Source organism: Theobroma cacao, chromosome 9, assembly GCF_000208745.1.
Source record: "Theobroma cacao cultivar B97-61/B2 chromosome 9, Criollo_cocoa_genome_V2, whole genome shotgun sequence".
NCBI lineage: Eukaryota > Viridiplantae > Streptophyta > Magnoliopsida > Malvales > Malvaceae > Theobroma > Theobroma cacao.
The window spans coordinates 37,380,158-37,403,388 of NC_030858.1; the positions used below are offsets into that span (position 1 = coordinate 37,380,158).

The 23,231-nt window shown below is 35.2% G+C and overlaps 2 protein-coding genes across 2 annotated transcripts; both read left to right on the top strand.

Moving 5' to 3' along the window:
- Positions 2,206 to 6,259, top strand: LOC18590881 (double-stranded RNA-binding protein 2). Its single transcript, XM_007016686.2, has 3 exons — positions 2,206 to 2,753; positions 4,222 to 4,441; positions 4,994 to 6,259. The coding sequence occupies exons 1-3, from the start codon at positions 2,508 to 2,510 to the stop codon at positions 5,830 to 5,832; spliced, it is 1,305 nt and encodes a 434-aa protein (XP_007016748.2). The 5' UTR covers positions 2,206 to 2,507; the 3' UTR covers positions 5,833 to 6,259.
- On the top strand, positions 14,833 to 22,080 carry LOC18590882 (homeobox-leucine zipper protein REVOLUTA). Its single transcript, XM_018128065.1, has 18 exons — positions 14,833 to 15,980; positions 16,129 to 16,294; positions 16,755 to 16,837; positions 16,939 to 17,029; positions 17,169 to 17,264; positions 17,371 to 17,484; positions 17,587 to 17,670; positions 17,937 to 18,092; positions 18,180 to 18,254; positions 18,637 to 18,743; positions 18,910 to 19,093; positions 19,367 to 19,555; positions 19,916 to 19,996; positions 20,200 to 20,334; positions 20,691 to 21,025; positions 21,127 to 21,232; positions 21,413 to 21,562; positions 21,760 to 22,080. Exons 1-18 carry the CDS (start codon positions 15,748 to 15,750, stop codon positions 21,907 to 21,909), a joined length of 2,535 nt encoding a protein of 844 aa, XP_017983554.1. The 5' UTR covers positions 14,833 to 15,747; the 3' UTR covers positions 21,910 to 22,080.

Genomic DNA, 23,231 nt, shown 5'->3' on the forward strand with positions numbered 1-23,231 from the left:
ATTTCAAATTAGTCAAACTTCATCAATTTCGGAGATTATTATTACTATTAAAGTTTGTTCCCCACTTACCTTGTCCATGATAATGAAGTCTTAGTACCTTATTATATTTGACTAAATGACCATAAACTCCCTCATAGAATCATACCCTATCTTATTGCATCTCGGTGAATATGAGAGGGTAAATCCGTAATTTCACATCCTCGATATCGGATATTCGAGGGTCCTCTGACTCAGGGGCATCATCATTTATAAAAGGAGGTTGCAACTAAGGTGTGGAGGCCACTGCATTTCATATTGATGGGGAAAAAAGAAATTTCCCCCAATTATAGTTTGATTCATTGAGGGGGGGGGGGGCACGTGACGGATAATTTAATGTCACGTGATCGTCTCATAATTTAGACTATTATTATGAGATAATTTAAATTTGTAGTACTGTTAATGATTACTAAAAATATCTATTTTTAATTAAAAAAATTGAACTATATGATAAAAAATAATTATATTCATCATTTATCTTATTTCTATTTCGACATTTATATTATTTTAAACGAAATTTTCAAGTGTCTCAAAGCCATGAAGTCAAAAAACCCCATTGCTAAATTGACAAGAAGTTGGATGAGGAGCATACCAATTGCAAAGTACAAAAAGGAAAATGATAGTAGTTTGACAATGCAACTTTCAAAGTCCACTACTATTCTCCACTTGTATTTTTTTTTTATTCAATGTTGAATATGTTTTTGAAAGGGAAGAGGAAATTATTTGATCTATTATTGAGATATCTCAACTATTATCAAAGATTATGACACCTTTCGACTCGAGTTTTTTATACTTTATAAAAAAATCATAAAAAATAAAAACAATTATGTTCAAAAAAAATTTCTCAAAAATATGAATCAAGAAAAACGGACGGAAAGAATATAAAAATAAATATTTAAAAGTGATTATTGTATAAAAAATTTAGGTTACTATTTAATTTTTTGGAAGGTTTAACCTAGGTTGCACTTAACCTTAAAATTTCAATGACTACTTTATGATAGAATCTTTTACAAGTATAGGCACTCTCATGCTTAATAATTTGTCCTTTTTTTAATTAAAGAAAAGAATTCTTACTTATTAAACACAATTGATGGGCCACTTTATGGCACCATTAATGAATTATGACATAATTAAGTACCCACCAACAATTTGTCCCTCAAACCCATTTCTCGTACAAACCCCCCCATTCCCTTCACTTAGAAAAACAGGCACAATTTTCCTATAAATTTACAAATATCAATAATCATAACTACACATTAAATGAATACTTTTTTCTCTTGTCTATTTGTGGTGGAAAACCCATTTTTTATTTTATCTTTATTTTGATTATTTTTCTTCAAATTACTCATTAATTTCTCCTAGCAATAAGGTCCCTACTGTGATTAATTGGCCTTTGGACTGTCTAGCCAGACCTAGCATGGCAGGGTTTAAATAGCCTCAATACTAGTTTGAATTGAATCCTCTTTATTTTGAGTTGTGATTTTCACACATTCAAAGTCATCACACCTTGGAATCTTTCATAAAATTTAGTACTTTTATTACTTTCCCTTCCCCCTTATTTCTACATGTACTTCTCTTCTCGATTTTTCGTAGCGTCCGTCGTATACGAACTTGAAGTTTATATTCAATACACTACTAGTATATAAAATCAACAAGATCGAGAACTATAAATACCTTGTTACGTTATTTTGAAACGTATAATTGAACGATATCGCAAAAGAATAAGAAATTTAAATTTTATGTCGGTTACATTTTATTTGTGGGGTCGTTTTAAATATTACGAGTTTGTAGGCGATTGAAGAGATTATGATTATAAAATTTTATAGATATTGAAATATAAATTTTTATAAATATTAATAATTATGATTTGAGTTTAATACATAACTTTATCAGTTATAAAAAAAAAAAAAAACAAGCACAAACAAAATCAGTGGTTAAATAAATAAATTAAGTACTAATTAAATTAATAAAAACTGGGAAAAGAAAATGAGTAGAAAATGTAAGAGGGGAAAAAGATCACATCCATGCAGCCTAACGTTCAGTTGACTCCCAGGGATAAAAGGCAATATATAATAAATTCCCCCATTAAAATACATCCTCCCAAAAAAGCAAAGCGTCTCGCTCTCTCTCTCTCTCTCCCTTCCCACTTCACAAAAAAATTTCACTTTTTTTTGTTTTTTTTGTTGGGTTTTTTCTCTTCATCTTTCTGGTTCTTCTTTTTCCTTTTTTTGTTTGTTTTCTGCAATGCAAAAACCCTAAAAACCTTGATCTTCATCGACCCATTTCCTATCTCAACCCGACCCGATCTGGGTCTGATCCCATTTTTCTGCTCCTGTTTCAACACCAGCGAAAGGGAAACCCAGATAAGTTGTTGAGACAGAGATTAGGGAGGAAAAGAAGTATACTCAAAAAGGAGTGAAAAGGGTTATATTTTTTTTTTTGGTTTTGGGGAGAGAAAGAGGGGGGGAGAAATGTACAAGAACCAGCTGCAAGAGCTGGCGCAGAGGAGCTGCTTTAATCTTCCTTCCTACACGTGCATTAGGGAAGGTCCAGACCACGCGCCGAGGTTCAAAGCCACCGTTAACTTCAACGGCGAAACCTTTGAGAGTCCTCACTACTGTTCTACGCTCCGTCAAGCTGAACACTCCGCCGCCGAAGTCGCCCTTCAATCCCTCTCTAATCGTGGACCTTCTCACTCTCTTGCCGCCAGAATCCTAGTAAGTTTTTTTTTTTTCCTAAAGTTTTTGCTCACGTACGCCTCTTAGTTTAGGCTCAAATTTGGGTTTTTAAAGTTTTTTCTGCTAAGTTGAGCCGTGGGGTGGTGATCGGAGTTAACCTTGCACAGTGGCCTTGATCGCCGGAGATTCGCTTGAGGTGAAACATTGGGTGGTGGGGGAGTCGAAATGACTTGAATGCCCTTGGGTGGTTAACCAATTAACACAAGGCAGTAGGATTTTCTTGACTTTTTGAGGTGACGAAAGCGAAATTTTAATTAATTTCTAAGGGAAAATAACAATGGGAACTGGGGAAGTTTCCGTGTGAGAGAAACGTGCTAGTGACATTAAATCTGTGATTTTTAATTTTTATTTTGGGAAACAGCTGTACTTTGATAATCTGGGTTTTGTTGGTGCAATTAATGGCTTAATCAAGGGCATTTCGGTCATAAAAATGTTTCCTTTCAGGCCGTCTCAGTTGACTGTCTGAGGAAGAACCCGGAAGACAAGGTGAAACTTAGTTTTTCTTTCAAAAAAAAAATTTTTTTTAATAAAACTTAATTTGGATTTCTTAATTTCTTGCAGACTTTAATTAATTCAAGCAGGTTTATGAGCATTTGTCGGTGCAACCCAGAAAAATTAATTTTCTTCTCTGGTTAAATGCGGTCTTTCTGGTCGGGTTTGGATTTGGGGTTGTCAAGTTTTCCTTTCGAGAAAGTTATTTGCTTGTCAACTGATAGAAACAGTTCTTTTGCTTTAGAAAATGAGTAGTTTGAATCTGCGAATAACTGAAGATATTACATTTAAGAGGTTATGTATAGCCGTAAACGCGCAAATGTAGAATTCGAAGTTCTCAGCCTTTTTGAGGTGCATTAATAATATGAATTGTTTTTGTACAAGGATTCATATACTGTGTGCTTGGCAGACTGAAAATAATGTATTTACAAGCATGCCAATTAAAATCAGGGGCTTAAACTTCTGTCTGAGTACGGAGAAATACATTTATGAAACACATTTTGGATAAATTATCTCATTCAATAGTCAAGATAGTGGTTGAGATACTTATATTTCTTAGCTGCTACCTTTTAGATCATGTTGGGGACTTGTTAGGTTGATTTTGCATTTCTTAAATTCATCTTAGTTATGGTTGCAACTCTTATAGTCTTCAATTTCCAAATCCTGATACAAGTAGTTGCAAACTTAATTGATTGCCTCATTGTTTCCCTTAGAGTTGTGTTCATCTTTCACATTTCGTGCTGTCTAATCTGTGGTCAAAACTTGTGCACCTTAGTACATGAAAAGAAGCCTGTTATCATTCTCAACCAGTTCATTGATATAATACCTGCTTTATAATTTACTTTTGAATTTGAAAGAATGATAGATTCTGGATGAATTTGATGTATTTATATCTAAATTTTTTGGATATGTCCTTTCTAGTTGGGTTGATACTGATCAGGTTTCATTATGTTAGGATGAGACAGGGGTCTATAAAAACCTCTTACAGGAAATTGCACAAAGAGTTGGAGCGCCATTGCCGCAGTATACAACATTTAGATCAGGCCTTGGACACCTGCCTGTTTTTACAGGAACAGTTGAATTGGCTGGAATCACATTCACAGGGGAACCTGCTAAGAACAAGAAGCAAGCAGAAAAGAATGCGGCCATGGCAGCTTGGACATCTCTAAAACAATGTGAGTCCATGTTTCAGTTTTCTTGTGGATAAATTGTTGGAATGGTAAAATGTAAAGTGCAGTTTCTTGTGCCATTAGAGGAATTCTCAATTTCCTCATGTTTTGAGCTGAGCAAAGGATTCTGTCTGTTAAGAAGAATGACAATTGCTTAAAGATGGAATGCCTGCCCATCTTTGCAGTGCTTTGTATTATTTACAAACTTAATAGTATAAATGCCAAGGAACATTAGGATCAAACCATGATTTCGACACTTAACAGATTTGGTTTTCTTTTGTCTAAAGCTTCTTCTGTATAACTCATTTTTAATTTTCCCCTCCACTGTGTAGCAGGTTGTGCACATTATCTAGTATATTACCAATATTTCCCTCTCTGAAAATGTTCATATCCTTATTTTTCTGAAGAGATAAAAGATTAAATGCTGGACCGTTAATAAATTCTGTCAGACCTGTCTTAGGTTAGTCTCAAGCAAACTGCTTTGACGTAACTTTCCTGAAACTTCTTATCTAGATTAGAATCTTTCTGCCCAAACTGAATAATATCTTTTCTTTCCAGTGGCAAAAGAAACTGCAAGTTCTTCTTCAGAGCCAGAGAACAATGATGAGCTTGAACAGATCACAATAGCTCGAGCGTTATTAAATTACCGAATAAAGGAAAAGATGGCCATGGCAAACTCCTCCAGTGCCCCAATACCATTTACAAAGAGGTTTCCTATTCAGAATCCAAGACCAACAAGTCCACAGCCTCCTGCTACCACCTCAAAAATCCTTCCTTTAATCTGCCCGAAGGTAGTTCCTCGAAACAGATCTATGTCAGCAACAGCAAATGACAAACACATACTGCCACAGTTGCAAGCATCTATACCGGAAAGCCGTGGGACTCGTCCACAGAAATTCCCTGCAGCTGGAGCAGCTCCTTATGTTCCCATCCGACAGTTTAGGACACCATGCCATGGCATTGCTCCACCAGTGACGATAAGAACTGCAGTGCCTGTTTTCTCTGCACCTCCACGTCCAGCACCATCTGCAGTATCCTCTCAGCCACCAGCATCTGCAGTTCCTACTCAGCCAGCGCAATCTGTTCTTCCTGCTCAGCCACCACAATCTGCAGTTCCCTGTCAGCCATCACCATCTACACTCCCCACTCAAGTGCTGCGAGCTCCTCCTGTACGTATTGCTCCGGCTGTCACTATTAGGCAAGTGGTTCCAGTATTTGCTGCTCCACCAGTACGAAAAGAAGATATTCCATCTGTTAGAAATGAAGATGTTCCAACTGTTATTGCTTCTGCCTTGCCCAACAAATCACCTGCTCAAGTAGAGGAAGCTGCAAGCACAATAGCAAAGAACCTGCGAGAAATTGAGACAGTACAGAGCATAGAACAACTCAAAATCTGATGGTAGTTAAGGAGAGCATTTGAGGCAATAGGACAAGAGCTATGGTTTTGTGTTGGTATCAAGTTTGTTTTGTTACTTTTTGTCATCTCATCATATGAGTGTTTTTATCTTTATCCTCTCTGTTTTCTTTTCTTCTTTTTTTTGGTTTACCATCCTTTTTGTTTCCTTAGAAGCTACAGTTTCTGCAGGTTAAGGTAGTGTCAGCAGTCCCATATCATTGCAATTAAAAGTTATACTATGTCTAGAGTGATGTTGCAAGGGCAATTATTATTTAGTTTATTTTTATTACCCCTTGGAGGGTAGCTTCCCCTGCTCAACCTTGGCAAAGAAATGAAGAATCCCTGATGAGTGATGACTGATGTTATGCTTGCCAATTTGGGGGAATTGCTCCTCTTCCTTCGCCATGCTCCTTATAATATGATTCTGTGATGAGATTGCCCTTCAATGTTTTCGCTGTTGTACTGAAAGAAGTGCTGTCTAACCGAACTGATAAATTATCTTTACGAAAAAGTCATGCAAATAGCTGTCTTTGAATTACATCAAACCATGAAATTCTTTTCCATGGATGAAACATTAAAATCTTTTAGGGTATCTCAGAAATTGTTGAGACATTTCATTGATATTCTTTTCACATTCTATATGCTGGAGATTGAGGAGCTTTTCTACACTGATTCTTGCCCGAGTTTGCAAAAAACTGTAGATGACATGATCCCAATGGGACCTAGAATTTCCTTAATTCCCAGAAAATTGACCAAAAGTGGCCCCTCTACCTTAAATCAATCAGTTCAAAAGGGTTTCTTGGCTTTGTTAAAGCAATGCATATCAGGCTCCACCTCTACCACTGTCCTCGTGGCTGAGATTGACAGCATTACACATTTCAGAATGCTAAACCAAAACAATATTGCGCGTTGTTTTTCAGACATCTGACAGGAACAGCCTCTAGCTTACTAGCTACTACTATGTAAGCCAGAAAATAAAACAAGCTTCTTTGTGTTTTGTTAATATAAGTTCTCACTGTTGAGAAATAGGACCCCAAAGATCTTTACTCACCGAAATGCAATGTCTTTGTCACTGAGACTAGCCGACTAGGACCTAACTGGCAGATACCAAACAGATGAGATTGGCTCTTTTGAGGCCTCTTTGTTTGCTTTATGCTAAGAGCAGGACAGGCCATAAAGCCAAACTAGGGCTGAGTAACAGTTTGTAACAGGGCTTTGCCTTTTGCCCTGCCCCTGGCTTTCTCATTGTCATTGAGAATCAAATTACTAACAAAACAACAAAACCATAACAAGTTAACAACCATATACTATTTCCTAAAGAACTTAGATTATCCTATCTAATTCACTGATAATTTTGTAACAGAAAAACACAAGTCAAATTTTGCTGTGAAGTAATGCTTATTTCAGCATCAGGTCATGAATAAAAACAATACTAGTACTTTTTAAATAGCTGGAGTGTGAATTTAGACAAGAGGCAATGGAGGTGGGGATGTGAACCCACTATCCCCCATTAGTAGGTAATTAATCAATTCCAGTGAAAACTGTAAAACATAAAGGAAGTGGGGTAGCTTGATTTTCTGCACTAAACCAGACTCCTCCTGATCTCTCTTACCAGAAACATCATGGGCCAAGCCTCTCCAACCATTACTGCGTGAAAAAACATTTTTTTAACGAAAAAGGCTGGAGTTTTTGTGAAATCTTCCAAACAAACAAACACACACTTGTTATCCATGGTGGTCATAGCTGATAAGTGAGAGAGGCTTTTTAGCCTACAAGCTACATGAGCTTAACTGAAACCTTTAGGCTATCTTCTTGTAAAAAATCTATACCAAAATACCCAACTTTCTAATGTTGAGCAGTGTTTAATGAATTGAACATTTGCCTAATCTAGCCCTTTTAATTTCTATTCTCATCATCCTACTTCAATACAAGATATGCTGCAAGCCCATATTGAATCCAACCTTTTGCAAGTCCAATCAAAACCCATTTTTGAAGTCTCATTTCTCCCCCATGTACTCAATATTCTACAGTAACTACCCTCAGGTTTTCCCCTTGGTAGCAAAATTAAAGGGTTTGCTTAACTACCCATTTGAACCATTAGTGGTCTAGTCTAAACTCAAAGACCCTTTAGTTTTCACTGTCTATTTGGTAGGTAGGCTTTAGACTAACATAATATTGGTGTGGCTTCTTTCTCCTCTGCTTCAATTCATTCAAAAAGCTTTATGCAAGTTTTTGACTGAAATGCAAGACCTAAACAAAGAATGAAGATTGAAAGCTAATTATGAAGCAGAAGTCCTCCTTTCTACAAATAGAGAAACCAACCAGGGGAAAGTGAAGGAAATCATTGACCCTGGCTGATGGCTTTGCTTGTATATATTGTCATTTTTTCTTCATTTAATGCCTTTGATCCCATTCGTCTGTCTTTCAATAAACTTTCCAATGCTTTCTTTCCCATTGATAGCCAGCCAACTCCTTACAGCATTAATGTATGGTGTCAATTAATCAATTTCAAAGTAGATATAATTTAAAGTTATCAAAGTAGGTAGCATATACATTAATTAACTCGTAATATCTCATTTTTCATTCGTTTCTATTGATGTAGTGAATTAGATATCCGTCTTAAAATGATTTTTTGTTTCATGGAAAAAGGGGGGGGAGGACAGGAAATCATTTGAGAAAAGAATATGCAGCCAGACTATACATTTATGTGACAACATATTTAATTTGGAACGGTCCAAAAATTCAACTGCATCTTTGGCCACCCTAGGTCTTAAGGGTACACCAACATTTAATGTTGGATTTGGGGGTCCTCCACTTCCCAAACTTTTCTTCATAATTTTATGTTAAAAAATGCCAACATTTATCTCCATGCATCTTTTGGCAGTGACCCTTTACTTTTTTTATTTATTTATTATTATTTTCTATCTGAAATTTATGCAATTTTTTATCTTCCATTCTTATTTTTCCTACTTACAATAATTGCAAAAAGTTGTAACCCTTGAACTACAACTCAATTGTTCATTGACTTTCAAGAAAAGAATTTGCATATACAATCTAATCTGTCGGTCGAGATTAAATTTTTGCATTATGTCACGACGTAAGGAAATATAAATTATTATTACGTTATCCAAATCACGATCAAAATATTCTTTCATGTGGATTCATATTTGAAATATAAAAAGAGCAACATGAAAGTGAATAAATAAAAAACGAAGCCTAGAACCATAAGTGATGAGGGGGGTTGATTTGAATAAAATAACTATAGTGAAAGCTCAAGAGAATGCTACTTTTTTACATCAAGTGGCTAATAAATTAAAGAAAGAAAATAAAAAACCTTGTATCACTGTGGAAATAAAGTGGGTTTGTCATATTATAGTATTTGAGTACAAGTGTCCTTGTTTTACCCTCCATAGGCAAATGTAGGGAGGGGGATGACCCCCACCTCCTCCTCTTCCATTGACTCTATCTTGCTTGAGCAACACCCTTAACCTAAGCAGCCCAAAAGAACACAAACAATGCCCAGTCTCCATCCATTTGTGGGTTAAAACTTTATGGTGAAAACAACAGAGGATGGGAGAGAGAGAGAGAGAGAGAGGGGAGGGGGAAAGGAAATGATGTTTTAAGAGCAAAGGAAGAAGGAAAGAAAGAGTAGTACAAAATTCAATAATAAGTTTGGCAAAGAAGCAAAGGCAAGAGAGAGAGAGAGAGAGGTGACAAAGTGGATGACCTTGGGTGGGACCAAGTCTCCACTTCAACGACACCAACCTTTCAAAGCAATGCCACGTCAGCATTCTATTGATTTACGCAAACATGGGAATTGGTTTTTTTTTTTTCCTTCTTTTATTTTTGTTTGGGGTGGGGGCATGGAGCCGGGCCAGACAGGATGGGCCCACATGATTGGACTAAAATGGGGCCCAAAAGGGGTTAAGGAAGCACTGGCATTATTCCTTTCCTATGATAAAAGCAATGGCTCATGGCAAAAGGAGATAGGAACCCTCCACCCATAGCCAAGAAGAACACAACATCACTAATAAAGCAAAATATAAAATAAATAAATAAATAAATATATATATATAGAGAGAGGAAGAGGGGGACAAAGTGGAAGAATGTTAATCCCATCATCACCTAAAGTTTACAAAAGAAAACACATAGCCATTTGACTTTGTTATCGCTCATCATATACCATTGATTGTACTACACATTTTGTAGGGAAGGGAAATTTATATATACATATATATATCATGCATACCCTATCTTCTTCTTCTTCTTCTATCACAACATGTATCACATTTTGATCAGATATGGCTAGATTTCTTACTAGCCCAAAGTGAGAAAAGAAAGAAAAAAAAAAAGGAAAAGGAGAGTAACAAAGTCTAAGATGATGTTGAATCGTGAAGGTTATGTTTTCCATTGCAAAACAACTTAGGGAGAGTTATCATGGGTTTATATTGCATCATAATCATCACCAAAAATTAAAAGGAAAAACAAAAGCCATGTGGCAGAGAAAACGCGGATGATCACAAAAACATCGAAAATATTTGGTGTAAACATCACGTTAAACGTTTCACAGTAAGTAGAGTAATGGATAAACGTAAACACCCAACACTTTAACCGATTTTAACTTTTTAGAAAGATAGTACTGGCCTCTTTGAGTCTTGACATAAACATCAAGAATATACCCATGGACCAGCTTCATCTTTACAATTACAATATGTAATGTGATGTGGTTGAAAGGGAGAGGGAGGGAAAGGGTTTTGTGTCTGAGGTGTGATAAACACATAACATAATCATACCGACAGCACCATGGATGGAGCAATGAAAGGGCTTAGCTTTTCTTTTCTTTTCTTTTTTTGCTCTCTTCGGCATTTTTTCAAAGTCAAAATCGTTTGCTTTTTGTTTTTCCTGCAATAATATTTGTAATTTGTCCAACGCATTGGCATGCTTCATGCCCTTTGCTCATGGGCCGCGACAACACCCAGAGAGAGACAGAGGAGAGGGGAAGCAAAGTCATAGAGGGCAGATTGGAAAAATCTTTTCTCTTTTGACAATAAGAGTGGGGGGTGGTCTTGGGTTGGGGTTGAATCTAAAAGCTTTCCATTATCAGATCCAAACAAAGATTTGTTTTCAATCATGTCTGCGGTCACTTCCAGTTTATACCTTGTAAAGAAACCATGAAATTATAAAAGAAAAAATACTTTTAATCTTTTTATGCTAAGACTGCACAATATCATAAAATTTCAATCCCAACTCAATTCTATTGTGAATAGAGCGTTTAAAAGTCAAAAATCGATTAAAGTATCTCGATTTATGCATGAATTACTTGTCTATGGCGTCTCTTAGTGCCAGCATCGATCCTGTTATTTGGAAGGAGAGAAACAGGTAAAGACTTTCACCTTCTTTGTTTTTTTCCCTCTCTTGGGTGCTTGAAAGAATCAAGTAAACTTCATTGCATTGCATGTTTAGGGTATAATTCATTGGATGGACTCCCATGTCTTTAATGAACCATGTGTTATGATACAAAGTCTGATCTAATTTGTTTGTATTAATTTAAGAATGAAAATCTCCTATTCTCATTTAATGTTTTTTTTTTATAATTTTACGTCACGTGTTGAGTAATAATTGTTCAAAAAACAATATACTCAAATTAATCTTATTTCTCAATTATAATATCTTGGGAAGATTGGGTATATGGGTTTCTAACCAGTAGTATCAAGAAATGAAGCAAATCTCACAATTTATTGACAAATTAAAGATCAATTCAGACACTAGGCTTAATATGAAATTATGTGTAGAAGATCCCCACAGTTTTTTAATTTTTATTTTAAAAATACTACTGAAATACACACAATCATTGTATCTAAAAGATTAATTTCAACCTCACTTGAATACAATGATTTTATACTCTTTTCCCCCTTTGTTGCTTGTGATACAATTTTAAGCTCCTTTGGCTTTTTGCCTCTTTATTAATTGATAAAATACATAGGAAAAAAAACCCACATAGTAATAATTAATCAAGTCAAATTGAGTATAATTTCCCATGAAGAAACAATAATACTTAATTAATAATAATAATAATATTATTATTATGATATTTTTGACAGCATGTGGTTTTGTGGGTAACACGTGATGTTACTTTTCTCGCATGCCAAAAAGCAGATGAAAAAAAAAAGCCCATTCCATTAACTTATTTTAATTAAATTTAATTATTTTAATTTAAAATCATCAACGAATTTTATTTATTTATTTTTATTAACGGGAACAACTAAACCGATCGATTCAAAGATAAAGAATATTGTCAATGTATAAACTATGACCGAAAACGGCATTTTCTGTTATTATCCCTTTCGTATTTCGTAAATATTTATTTTTTATATTTTAATTAATAAAAATTTAAATTTGTTCGATAATTCGAGATACCCATTTTCGAGTACTTTCTCGTGTTCGATAAGGGAATAAAAGAAGAATTATGCTAGTGGAAGTCGAAGTGTCTTGTTTACTAAAGGAATGGAGAAAAAAGAGGAAGGGAATTTAAGGTTGCCCGAATGTCTCCATGCAAAGAATGTAGTGTTGTAATACAAAAATAAGACCGACCAAAGCTAATGTTGCTGTCGTAACAAAAAATCCCAAAAATGTAAAAAAAAAAAAAAGAAAAGAAAAATAGTATTTTTGCTTTATATAATTGTTGGTCTGGAATTAAGAAACATATTATATAAAGCCCAATGGTCCCTCTATTTTGTTTTATTTTATTTTTTTGGGATTTTTATTTTTAAAAAAATTGTCCATGTTCCACTAGTACAATTTCGAGACTGCCACTCAATCAATTATTTTATACATATTTTTTTATATTTCGTTTTTCTCCCCCTGTTTTTTTTTTAAAAATTGAAGAATATTCTTGTCTTTTGGTTTATTGAATTAAAAAAATGGTAAAGGAAAAGGAAATAAAAAAAAAAGGGTTGATTAGTAGCATCATCCCCTTCCTTTTTAACCCCTAAATCTTGAAATTTGTCGTGTAATTGAATATTGTTTTAATTATTATTTTTTATATAGCGGCTTAAGAAGATTTTAATATTCTTTTATCCCATGCAATTAATCATTTATATATATTTTTCGAGTTAAATAAATTTTTATAAACTAAAAAATAAGTAAAAAGAAGACAATAAAAAAGGAAAAGAAAAAAAAAAGGTTGATTATTAGCATTATCTTATTTCTTTTTAACTCTCAAATCTTGAAATTTGTCGTGTAATCAGACATTTCTTTAACTGTATTTTTTGGCATAACCCTTTAATAAAATCTTGACATTCTTCTATTACGTTTAATTAATTTTTTATATTTTATTTTAAATTAAATAAATCTTTATGAATAAAAAAATCGATAAAAAGAAAACAATAAAAAAGGGAAAGGAAATAAAAAAAGAGTTGATTATTAACATCGACCGCTTTCCTTTTTAACCCTCGAATCTCGAAATTTGTCGTGTAATTGAACATTTCTATGACTATATATTTTTTTTCTTATTTTATAAATAAATGGAGAACACTATGATTTTTTTTTAATATAATAAAGTTTTTAATATACCACTATTGTTTTACTTCCTCTTACCCCCTCCAAGTTAAAGTGCAAGTGGCTTCTCCTTTAAGCACTACTAAATCAAGCGTTATTTCATTTGGAAAGTTCGATTCCATATTTATTTTTTTATTTTTATGAAAACATAAATAATTATAAATTTTTTTCTTAAAATTTGATATGTTAAAGATACGTTGTTATGAATTTGCTTAATCAATTGATCTATAACCCATAATTTATATAAAATTAATAATGATTGTCTTTGAGAATTTAGAATTGAAAGAAGAGAGATGTATTTCAAATAAATTTATTTTATATTTTCATTAATTTCTAATCATATGAAACATTGGATAAATAAATAAAGAGTCAAAAAGGAAAGGAAATATATTACTATAACTGAAAAGAAAACAACAATCATCATCAATTGAAAATTACAAGTAGGGAGTAGGGGGACTTGACTTGGAATGGGAATTTATTCTAGTTGGACAGAGAGCCCTCCAGAACCTAAGTTTAAAGCCAAAAAAGAAGGCTGGAGTCATGCCACTGTGTTTGACTGATCACCCATTCTCCTAAAGTTTTCCACCCTCAAAGCTGATGAAGGGTTTCTAGAAACCTTGCCTCTGTTCTTCTTAACTCTCTCTGGTGAAGAGTCCTTCAAGGAACTGAGAGGGGAAGAAAACCCAAAGTCAAAATGTTTAAGATCATGGTAGAACTGGACATTTTGCAAACTGGGTTTCATCTTTGGATTCTTTTTTTTTTTTTTTTTAATTTGTTTATCTTTGGGTAGATCAACATAACAGCAACACGACACCGTTCTTGCTAATAAAGGATTTTGTGTTCGTTGGACATGAAATTTGGTAAGAGTATTTGTTTACAACTTCCCATTTGTAGGATTAGAACTTCAATCACATAGATTGTGTGTTCTTTTCTTGTATTAAAAGCCAAACCACAAACAAACAAACAAGGACAAAGAAAGGGTGCATGAACAACAATTATTGAACTCAAGAAGCATTGTTAACAACGGAAAGTTACAAAAGAGAAAAAGGATAATTAGATAAAAGAAAACAGGGATATTTCAACTAATCCTATATGTAATCAGGTGATATATTTGATAACCAAACACCTAACCCTACAGGACAAAAGACAGAACAAATCCATTATCCACTGATGTTAACATAGTTTGGTTAGATTTTGTTACTTAATGAAGATCAAGTTTTTATAGAAAGATACCTATGGCCTTTGCATCTTAATCTCGATTAATTTTATATTATAAAAAAAGTTTAAATCTTGTTCATTGTCAGAAGAGTTAGCCAGACAGGGCTAACATGTCAATTCAGATGAACAATAGGGAGAGTAAAGTAAATGAGCTGAGCTGGTGAAAATATAAAGGGGAGGAGAAAAAAAACATCTCCGATAAGCTTGTCGGTTTGCGTGCAAATGAACTCTCTTTCTCTCTCTTTTATTCCCCACTGTTTCAAGCTCAGACTTAGATCACTCACTGTCACAACTTTTTTTTTCCTTCTCTTTCTCTCTCTTCATTCTCTTTGGACAAAGATTTGTATTTAATATCTGGGTTTTTTTTTTCTTTTCTAAAACCCTTATGAGAGTTCAAATCTTTTCTGTGTTTTGTGAGACTTTGTTCTTCTTCAAACATGGTTAAGATTTCAGTTTCTCTTCACATTTATGTTGTTGGGTCTTGCGAAACGCCAGCTTTTTTGTGATGCTACTACTTCTGGGCTCTCTTTGTTGAGAGAGCCTGTCAAAGCTCTTTCCTTTTTATCTTTTGGTTCCTTTCATTTTCTTCGTCACTGGGTAGTTAAGTAGTAGTCAAAGGGTTGAAGCTCGCTTGAGAAACCTGTTCAGTGATATCGAGCTTGCTTGGTGGTAGGCAGTTGTTTTTCTTTGGTATTGGGGATCAAGATTTGTTGGGGTTGTGTTCTTGGAAAAACGTTTTGAAAGTTGGATCTTTGGGGCAAGATTTTGAGAGCCATTTTCTTTTTCTTTTTCTTGGGGTTTCATTTCACCAGCTTGATCATCATCATCATCAGCTAAAAAAATAAAAGACAAAAAACCTACAAAAAAAAAAAACCACCCGCTTGGCTTTTACTTGGGGCTGACTCAAATCAAAACTCCTCATTTTAGTTCCTTCTTTCTCTTTCTCTCTCTTTTTTTGTTTTGTATATCATAAAAAAGGACGGACTTTACTAAGAAACAAAAGAATCTTAGTTCTGAAGCCGAACCCTGCAAAACAAGCAGCTCTTTTAGCACTCAGCTCACAGCATCTCTCACTTTCTGTCTGATCACTTCTTCATATATAGAGAAAGATTGGTTTTTGCAATCTTGGTTTTAGCAAGAAATGGCTATGGCGGTGGCCCAACACAGGGAGAGCAGCAGTGGCAGTAGCATCAACAAACATCTTGATGCTGGCAAGTATGTTAGGTACACAGCTGAGCAAGTTGAAGCTTTGGAAAGAGTCTATGCTGAGTGCCCCAAGCCAAGTTCTTTGCGTAGGCAACAGTTGATAAGGGAGTGCCCCATTCTTTCCAACATTGAACCCAAACAGATCAAAGTTTGGTTTCAAAATCGCAGGTAGGAAAAGCTGATCTTGGTTTTTGTTGTAGATTGTAGTTGTTATAAACAAAAGATAAATTGGGTCTTTTTTAGATGAGTAGAGTAGTTTCTTTATTTTTATGGAGTTAGAAAATTTTAGTTATGGGGTTGTCATTGAGGTGTGCAGGTGTAGAGAGAAGCAAAGAAAAGAGGCTTCAAGGCTGCAGACTGTGAATAGAAAATTAACAGCAATGAACAAACTGTTGATGGAGGAGAATGATCGGTTGCAAAAACAGGTGTCTCAGCTGGTTTGCGAGAATGGGTATATGAGGCAACAACTGCATACTGTAAATGTATCTTCTTTTAGTCTCTCGCTCCTTGATCTTTTCCAATTCTCACTAATGAACTGTCTCAAAATGTATAATGCTAAAGTTTCTGTCCTTTATTTGCGTTGAGTGGAATTTTGGTACTGGATATAGTAGTTTAGTTTGTTTTTTGCCTGCTTTTGGTGTTAGGCATTGGATAGATCTTTGTGGCATGCTAATTTTTAAGAATTGAAATGTCTTTAATTTGCCACGATGGTTATATGAGAATTTTGTGTCTTATGGTCCCCATGTGGTGTTTGCCTCAAATTGTGTTACTTTGTTGTTTGTTCTCGGTTCTTTCTATATATGCACAATTCCACCCTTACCCCAGTTTTGTAATTATACCACTTGCTGCTTGCTTTGTGTTAATGGATCATTGTGGCCTATTGCTAGACTTCCTTTAAGGTGTTTTGACATTATTTCTGTTTATTTTTGGATTTCTTTGCAGGCATCAGCAGCAACTGATGCAAGCTGTGACTCTGTGGTTACCACTCCTCAGCATTCATTGAGAGATGCCAATAACCCTGCTGGGTAAGTTCAATTATTAACCACAATGAACCCCCTTCCCCCCTCTCTATATCTATCTATCTATCTATTTAATAAATGTTGTGACTTTTTTATGCTATTGGCAGACTCCTCTCCATTGCAGAGGAGACCTTGGCAGAGTTCCTTTCCAAGGCTACGGGAACTGCTGTCGATTGGGTCCAGATGCCTGGGATGAAGGTTTGTCATTGTCTTAAACAGATGCTATTTTGATTTATTTTCCCGTTGATTGATTTTTTATGTGCATCTGGTGATATTATGTTTCTTGCGTCGCAAATCAGAAGTATCGCTGAGCTAATTTGCTTAAATTTGTTGTCAGCCTGGTCCGGATTCGGTTGGGATATTTGCCATTTCCCAAAGTTGTAGTGGAGTGGCAGCTCGAGCCTGCGGTCTTGTAAGTTTAGAACCTACAAAGGTATGAATTCTATTGTCATCATAAAAAATTGAGACATGTATTTCTGTTGTTATTTATTAAACTTGATCTATTTGATTTGAACAAAACAATTAAATTATGTTAATAGATTGCGGAGATTCTTAAAGATCGTCCATCTTGGTTCCGGGACTGCCGGAACCTTGAAGTTTTCACCATGGTTGCAGCCGGAAATGACAGAACAATTGAGCTTGTATACACACAGGTGAAGAATTATTCCATGATAATAGTTTTTATTTTATTTTATTTCATATATGAATGAATGTTTACTCTTGTAATGAGGAGACTAAAATCAGTACTGTTTTAGACGTACGCTCCAACTACGCTGGCTCCTGCAAGGGACTTTTGGACTCTAAGATACACTACAACATTAGAGAATGGCAGTCTCGTGGTATGCATGTCGTGCACTTGTTACTTATTAAATAATGTAAATCAGTGCTATGTATGAGTAACTAAGTCAAGGTTGAAATATTGCATCATGTGGTACTTGCAGACCATTTCAATTGCATATTTGACTGTCCTATGATTGCTTTTGTTTGAGGAGTTATGCTCATTTTTTCCCCTTGAAGGTCCATGTAATTTGATATACATGCTTCTTGAGGGTAACATGATATGAGGTGCTGATAGTATTTTTCATTTTTTGCTATCTTTTTTAAGGTCTGTGAGAGGTCTCTTTCTGGTTCTGGTGCTGGCCCAAGTGCAGCTGCTGCCGCACAATTTGTGAGAGCTGAAATGCTTCCTAGTGGCTATTTGATTAGGCCTTGTGAGGGTGGAGGGTCAATCATCCATATTGTCGACCACATGAATCTTGAGGTAGGACTTCTGATAAGTAGGTACTTTGCGGACACCTTAAGATGTCACTTTTGTGGCAAGTCTTAATTTCTTAACACCTTATTGCAGGCATGGCGTGTGCCAGAGGTGCTGCGCCCACTTTATGAATCATCAAAAGTAGTTGCTCAGAAAATGACAATTGCGGTGAGTAGATTGCCTACTGCAGTTGATAATATTCTAGTGCAACTCTGAAACATGGTTGTCTAATCAACAAGATCAAACAGATTGCTAAAACGAATATGAAGTATTGAAGGATAAAATTTTGCCCATAAATCTTTCAGGAAACTTTAATTGTTTCAGGCCTTGAAATGCGCACCACAACCATTTGTTTAACGGTGCAGATTCATGATTTGTAAATTCTGTTTTATGATGATGATGTTTATTCACTTTGTTGGCAAGTACCCTATTGGGTTTGGTTGTCCTTTAAACAAACAGAAAAAAAGAATGTAGAAAAGTTTCTTTAATTTCTTTTTTATTTCCTGAAAAGGCATTTTGTAAAGGTACTGATTGATTGATCTCTGTGAAGGCACTGCGCTACATTAGGCAGATTGCTCAGGAGACAAGTGGTGAGGTGGTTTACGGTCTGGGCAGGCAGCCAGCTGTCCTGAGAACTTTTAGCCAAAGATTAAGCAGGTAGCTGCAAGATTATATTAAATCCTTGTCTCTATTTCCATTTCGAGTTTGATTGTGCAAAAGCAAAGCACATGTGTATGTCCCCCACTTGTTTACTTGAGCATTTAGGAATCTGTTATGATCTGTAGTTTCATTGAAATATTGTGTGTCTGTCATTTACTTGTAGAGGCTTTAATGATGCAATAAATGGATTCAATGATGATGGATGGTCAATAATGAATTGTGATGGTGCTGAGGATGTGATAATTGCGATTAATTCAAGCAAGAACTTGAGCAGCTCCTCGAATCCTGCCAATGCTCTTTCGTTCCTTGGGGGTGTTCTGTGTGCAAAGGCATCCATGCTGCTTCAAGTAAGTTATAGAAAGCCCCTGAAAATAGGAACCTTTTTTCTTATTCTATATTTTTGACTGTTCTGATAAAATTGCACATTTAGTAAGCAAGGATTCTTGTCCTACATTACCTACAGCATTTCTTTTTTAATGGAAGTGACAATTAGGTAAATTGTTAGTTGGAAGTTGGAAAATTTACTTCTTGCACGCTAAAGTTTAAGACTTTTACGCACTGTCTTTGATATTGAAACTAATGGGACTACAAACCTTGTTTTTTTTTTTTTTTCTTATCAGAATGTTCCTCCTGCTGTGCTAGTCCGTTTCCTGAGGGAGCATCGCTCGGAGTGGGCTGATTTTAATGTTGATGCTTATTCTGCTCTATCATTGAAGGCTGGAACATATTCTTATCCTGGAATGAGACCTACAAGGTTTACTGGGAGTCAGATCATCATGCCACTAGGCCACACTATTGAACATGAAGAGGTATATCTTTTGTGTTCATTCGGTTCCTCTGTGGTATACTACATGGTTGATTTGTAAGCAAATAGAATTCTACAAATTTAGCATATATTTCAATTATACACTATAATTTACACGTCAGTAGGGCATCCATGAAATGCCCTTCTTTTAATCATTTACTTAATAGTTTTAAGTGCCTAGTAGGGTGTGAATGTAGCAATTGGTATTGCTTCTTTCAAATGATCAATCGTTTGTTCTTTTTCCTCTTTTAAGAGTTTTCATAAAATGCATTTTCACTTTTGTTTCACTTGTTTTCAATTGAAAGTAGCGTCTTTACTCATCTGTCCAATAAACTTTGCTAATGCTGTATTTGTCATGTATCAGTTACTCGAAGTTATAAGGCTTGAAGGCCATTCTCTTGCTCAAGAAGATGCCTTTCTATCAAGGGACATTCATCTATTGCAGGTGCCTTTCTCACAATTACCAGTTGAATGTTGATGTTTATTTACATGTTAAATTGAAATATAGAATTCGGCACTTTCTGTCATTTTACTGGTTTTTTTGCATGTTTAACATGAAATCAATATGTTATCATTACTTGATTGAATATCACCGTACTTTCTCAACCTTGCACGTGTTTTACTTTATCTGTATTATGATCTCTGCAGATATGCAGTGGAATTGATGAGAATGCTGTGGGAGCCTGTTCGGAGCTTGTCTTTGCTCCAATCGATGAGATGTTTCCAGATGATGCTCCCCTGCTACCTTCTGGATTTCGCATTATCCCATTGGATTCAAAACCGGTTAGGTTTCACTGCACTTTACCTGAACTTTTCCCTCTTTTTCCATTATCAATTTTTATACCAATTTGTAATCGTGTGAAAAACATGGAAAAAAAAAAGTCACCGTAGAATTGGGGAAAGAAAAGAACTAATAGTATGTTTTGAGCCCACGTACTGAAAGTCCTACAAAAAATGCTAATGCCATAGAATTATGACGTAATGAGTGCCATAATAAGACACTAATTGGCTTAACCATCTTGAGATGAACATTAAAAACTTTGAAAATATATCTAGTTTCTGACTTCAGCTTTTCATCCTTTTTAAAGTGATATTGAAGATTTTGTACAAGACTAGATACTAATGGTGTTATTATTCAGTCTGATACACAGGATTCATTGACCACAAATCGGACTTTGGATCTGACTTCTAGTCTTGAAGTGGGGACAGCAACAAATCATGCTGCTGGAGATGCTCCATCATGTCAAAACTCACGATCAGTGTTGACAATTGCCCTCCAGTTTCCCTTTGATAGCAATCTTCAGGATAATGTTGCAGCCATGGCACGCCAGTATGTCCGTAGTGTCATTGCTTCTGTCCAGAGGGTTGCCATGGCCATATCTCCATCAGGATTGAGCCCAACTGTAGGACCAAAGCTATCTCCAGGCTCTCCAGAAGCACTTACACTGGCTCACTGGATCTGCCAAAGTTACAGGCAAGTTTTTTCAATTTTTGTAAAACATTAGTAGTTTTTGCTAGCATGCCATGCTGAAATTTTTATGTGCTAATGTGTCTTTTTCATTTCTCCTTCCTCAGTTACCATTTAGGGGCAGAATTGTTGAGAGCTGAATCTCTTGGCGGTGATGCAGTATTGAAGAATCTCTGGCAACATCAGGATGCGATATTGTGTTGTTCATTGAAGGTACAGCAACAATTCCATTGGAAATTCTATAATACTAGAAGCTTATCTTGAAACCTTGTATGTCGGGTTTCACATGCATTTTTGATAACTTGTTCAAATCCATTGAGTTTTAGATCAAGAAAATCCTTCATGAACAATAGACATTGTTCTTAAGTAATGCTTTTTGTTTGGGTTTTGCAGTCGCTACCGGTTTTCATCTTTGCAAATCAAGCTGGGCTTGACATGCTGGAGACAACTCTAGTTGCTCTACAAGACATCACACTGGATAAAATATTTGATGAATCTGGACGCAAGGCATTGTGCTCGGATTTTGCCAAGTTGATGCAGCAGGTAAGTCCTAACTAAAAATACCAGTACTTCCACTTTGCTGTTAGAATGCCTTGTTTTGTTTTCACAAGTAGATATCAACTGCACTAGTCAACCCAAGGTAAATATATGGCACAGGAAAGGAAGAAAGAGGGATGCAGAAATTTGTCTTGTAATTTTACATAATTGGCTAAAAAAATCCCTACTTTCTTTCTCTACAGGGCTTTGCATACTTGCCTGCTGGAATCTGCATGTCGACGATGGGACGCAATGTCTCATATGAACAAGCTGTTGCTTGGAAAGTCCTTGCAGCTGATGAGAGCACTGTCCACTGCTTGGCCTTCTGTTTTGTAAACTGGTCTTTTGTGTGAAAAACATTTTATAATTTATTTGTCCTATACCCTGGCTTTTCCCTTAGCTGAACATGGAAATGATGAAGGAAAAAAGGAAAAGGAAAAGGGAAATTGAAAAATGGAATGGAAAAGGAACAGAAAAAAGTTTTGTAATATTCAATCACCCAGCTCAGGTTTGCATTTTATTAATTTAATTAAATTTTTATTCAGTGCACCCAAATTTTGTTTTTGAACAGTGTAAAGGTTTTTCTGGTGTTAAGAAACTCTGAATTTGGGAACAGGGAGTAATCTCAGCATCTGACCTTACAACTGTGCCCATGACTCCCATGGCAGCATCCTCTGGCAAATCATTCAATCCCCCATTTACAGTCTCTTCCAGTTACCAGGAAAATTCTTACAGAACTTACAAAACATTTTCATATCTCAGTACCTGACAACTGTCATGAAGTAATGAGCCCACACGGGTCTGCAAGCCATCGACCCATGTTGGGATTCTACCCAAAATTCATGGCCTGGAATCGCTAACATATATAATGGTTAACACAGGTTTTGGAATAGGGCTACTGCTGAGAGTGAATGTCGGTTACAGAGCTGACCTGACCTGCCTCGACCTGACCTAGTAGTAGTACTGTGAAAGGCAGGCAGCCGCAGCACGCAGCTGTAAGCAGCAGAGATTTTGACACAAGTGGGCTGTGTTGTTTGCACTGTAAAAACTTTGAATTGTCCCTTGATTTGACTTCTCTGTTCACCCAAGTTTGGCCCTGGCAAACTCCACTGTAACAACTGCAACCAAAGACCATTTAAAGATGAGACATGGTTACTTTTCCCCCTGCTCTGTGTTAATTATTTCTATGTAGTACATATGGTAATGTTATTTTCAATTTCTTTTTTCTTTGGTTTGGTGTTTCTTATTTATTTCTTGCAATGTCCGTCCTATAGTTTCCATTTTGAGGAAATCTTTGAAAAAGACATTGAATTATGCAAAAAATTTTTAAATAAATTATTATTTTTTATCATATTCAATTGATATTTTTATTTTTAGATTAATTAATTATTATCAATTAAAATATTATTTATTATTTTAAATTCACATTATATTGACATAGAAGTTAAAAATATTATATAATTAAATTATTATATCACATCATGTCATCACTTTCATATATTACGTGTTATAAAATAATAAATAATATTTTAATTAATTATTAATTATAAAAATTTATTTAATTTAAAATAAAAAATTACTTAAAATTTGTTGAATAATGCAAAAACTTTTTGAAGTATATGCTTTCTACTTTTTATATTTTTTTTTCGAAAAGGATCGAGCTAGACTCAGACAA

Bases quoted from the DNA above. Each gene is read 5' to 3' on its own strand.
- LOC18590881 (XM_007016686.2), top strand. From the start codon at position 2,508: ATGTACAAGAACCAGCTGCAAGAGCTGGCGCAGAGGAGCTGCTTTAAT. The intron at 2,754-4,221 runs GTAAGTTTTTTT...TCATTATGTTAG, and splicing joins CTCTTGCCGCCAGAATCCTA to GATGAGACAGGGGTCTATAA. The intron at 4,442-4,993 runs GTGAGTCCATGT...TTTTCTTTCCAG, and splicing joins TTGGACATCTCTAAAACAAT to TGGCAAAAGAAACTGCAAGT.
- LOC18590882 (XM_018128065.1), top strand. From the start codon at position 15,748: ATGGCTATGGCGGTGGCCCAACACAGGGAGAGCAGCAGTGGCAGTAGC. The intron at 19,997-20,199 runs GTGCCTTTCTCA...TGATCTCTGCAG, and splicing joins GGGACATTCATCTATTGCAG to ATATGCAGTGGAATTGATGA. The intron at 21,026-21,126 runs GCAAGTTTTTTC...CTCCTTCCTCAG, and splicing joins TGGATCTGCCAAAGTTACAG to TTACCATTTAGGGGCAGAAT.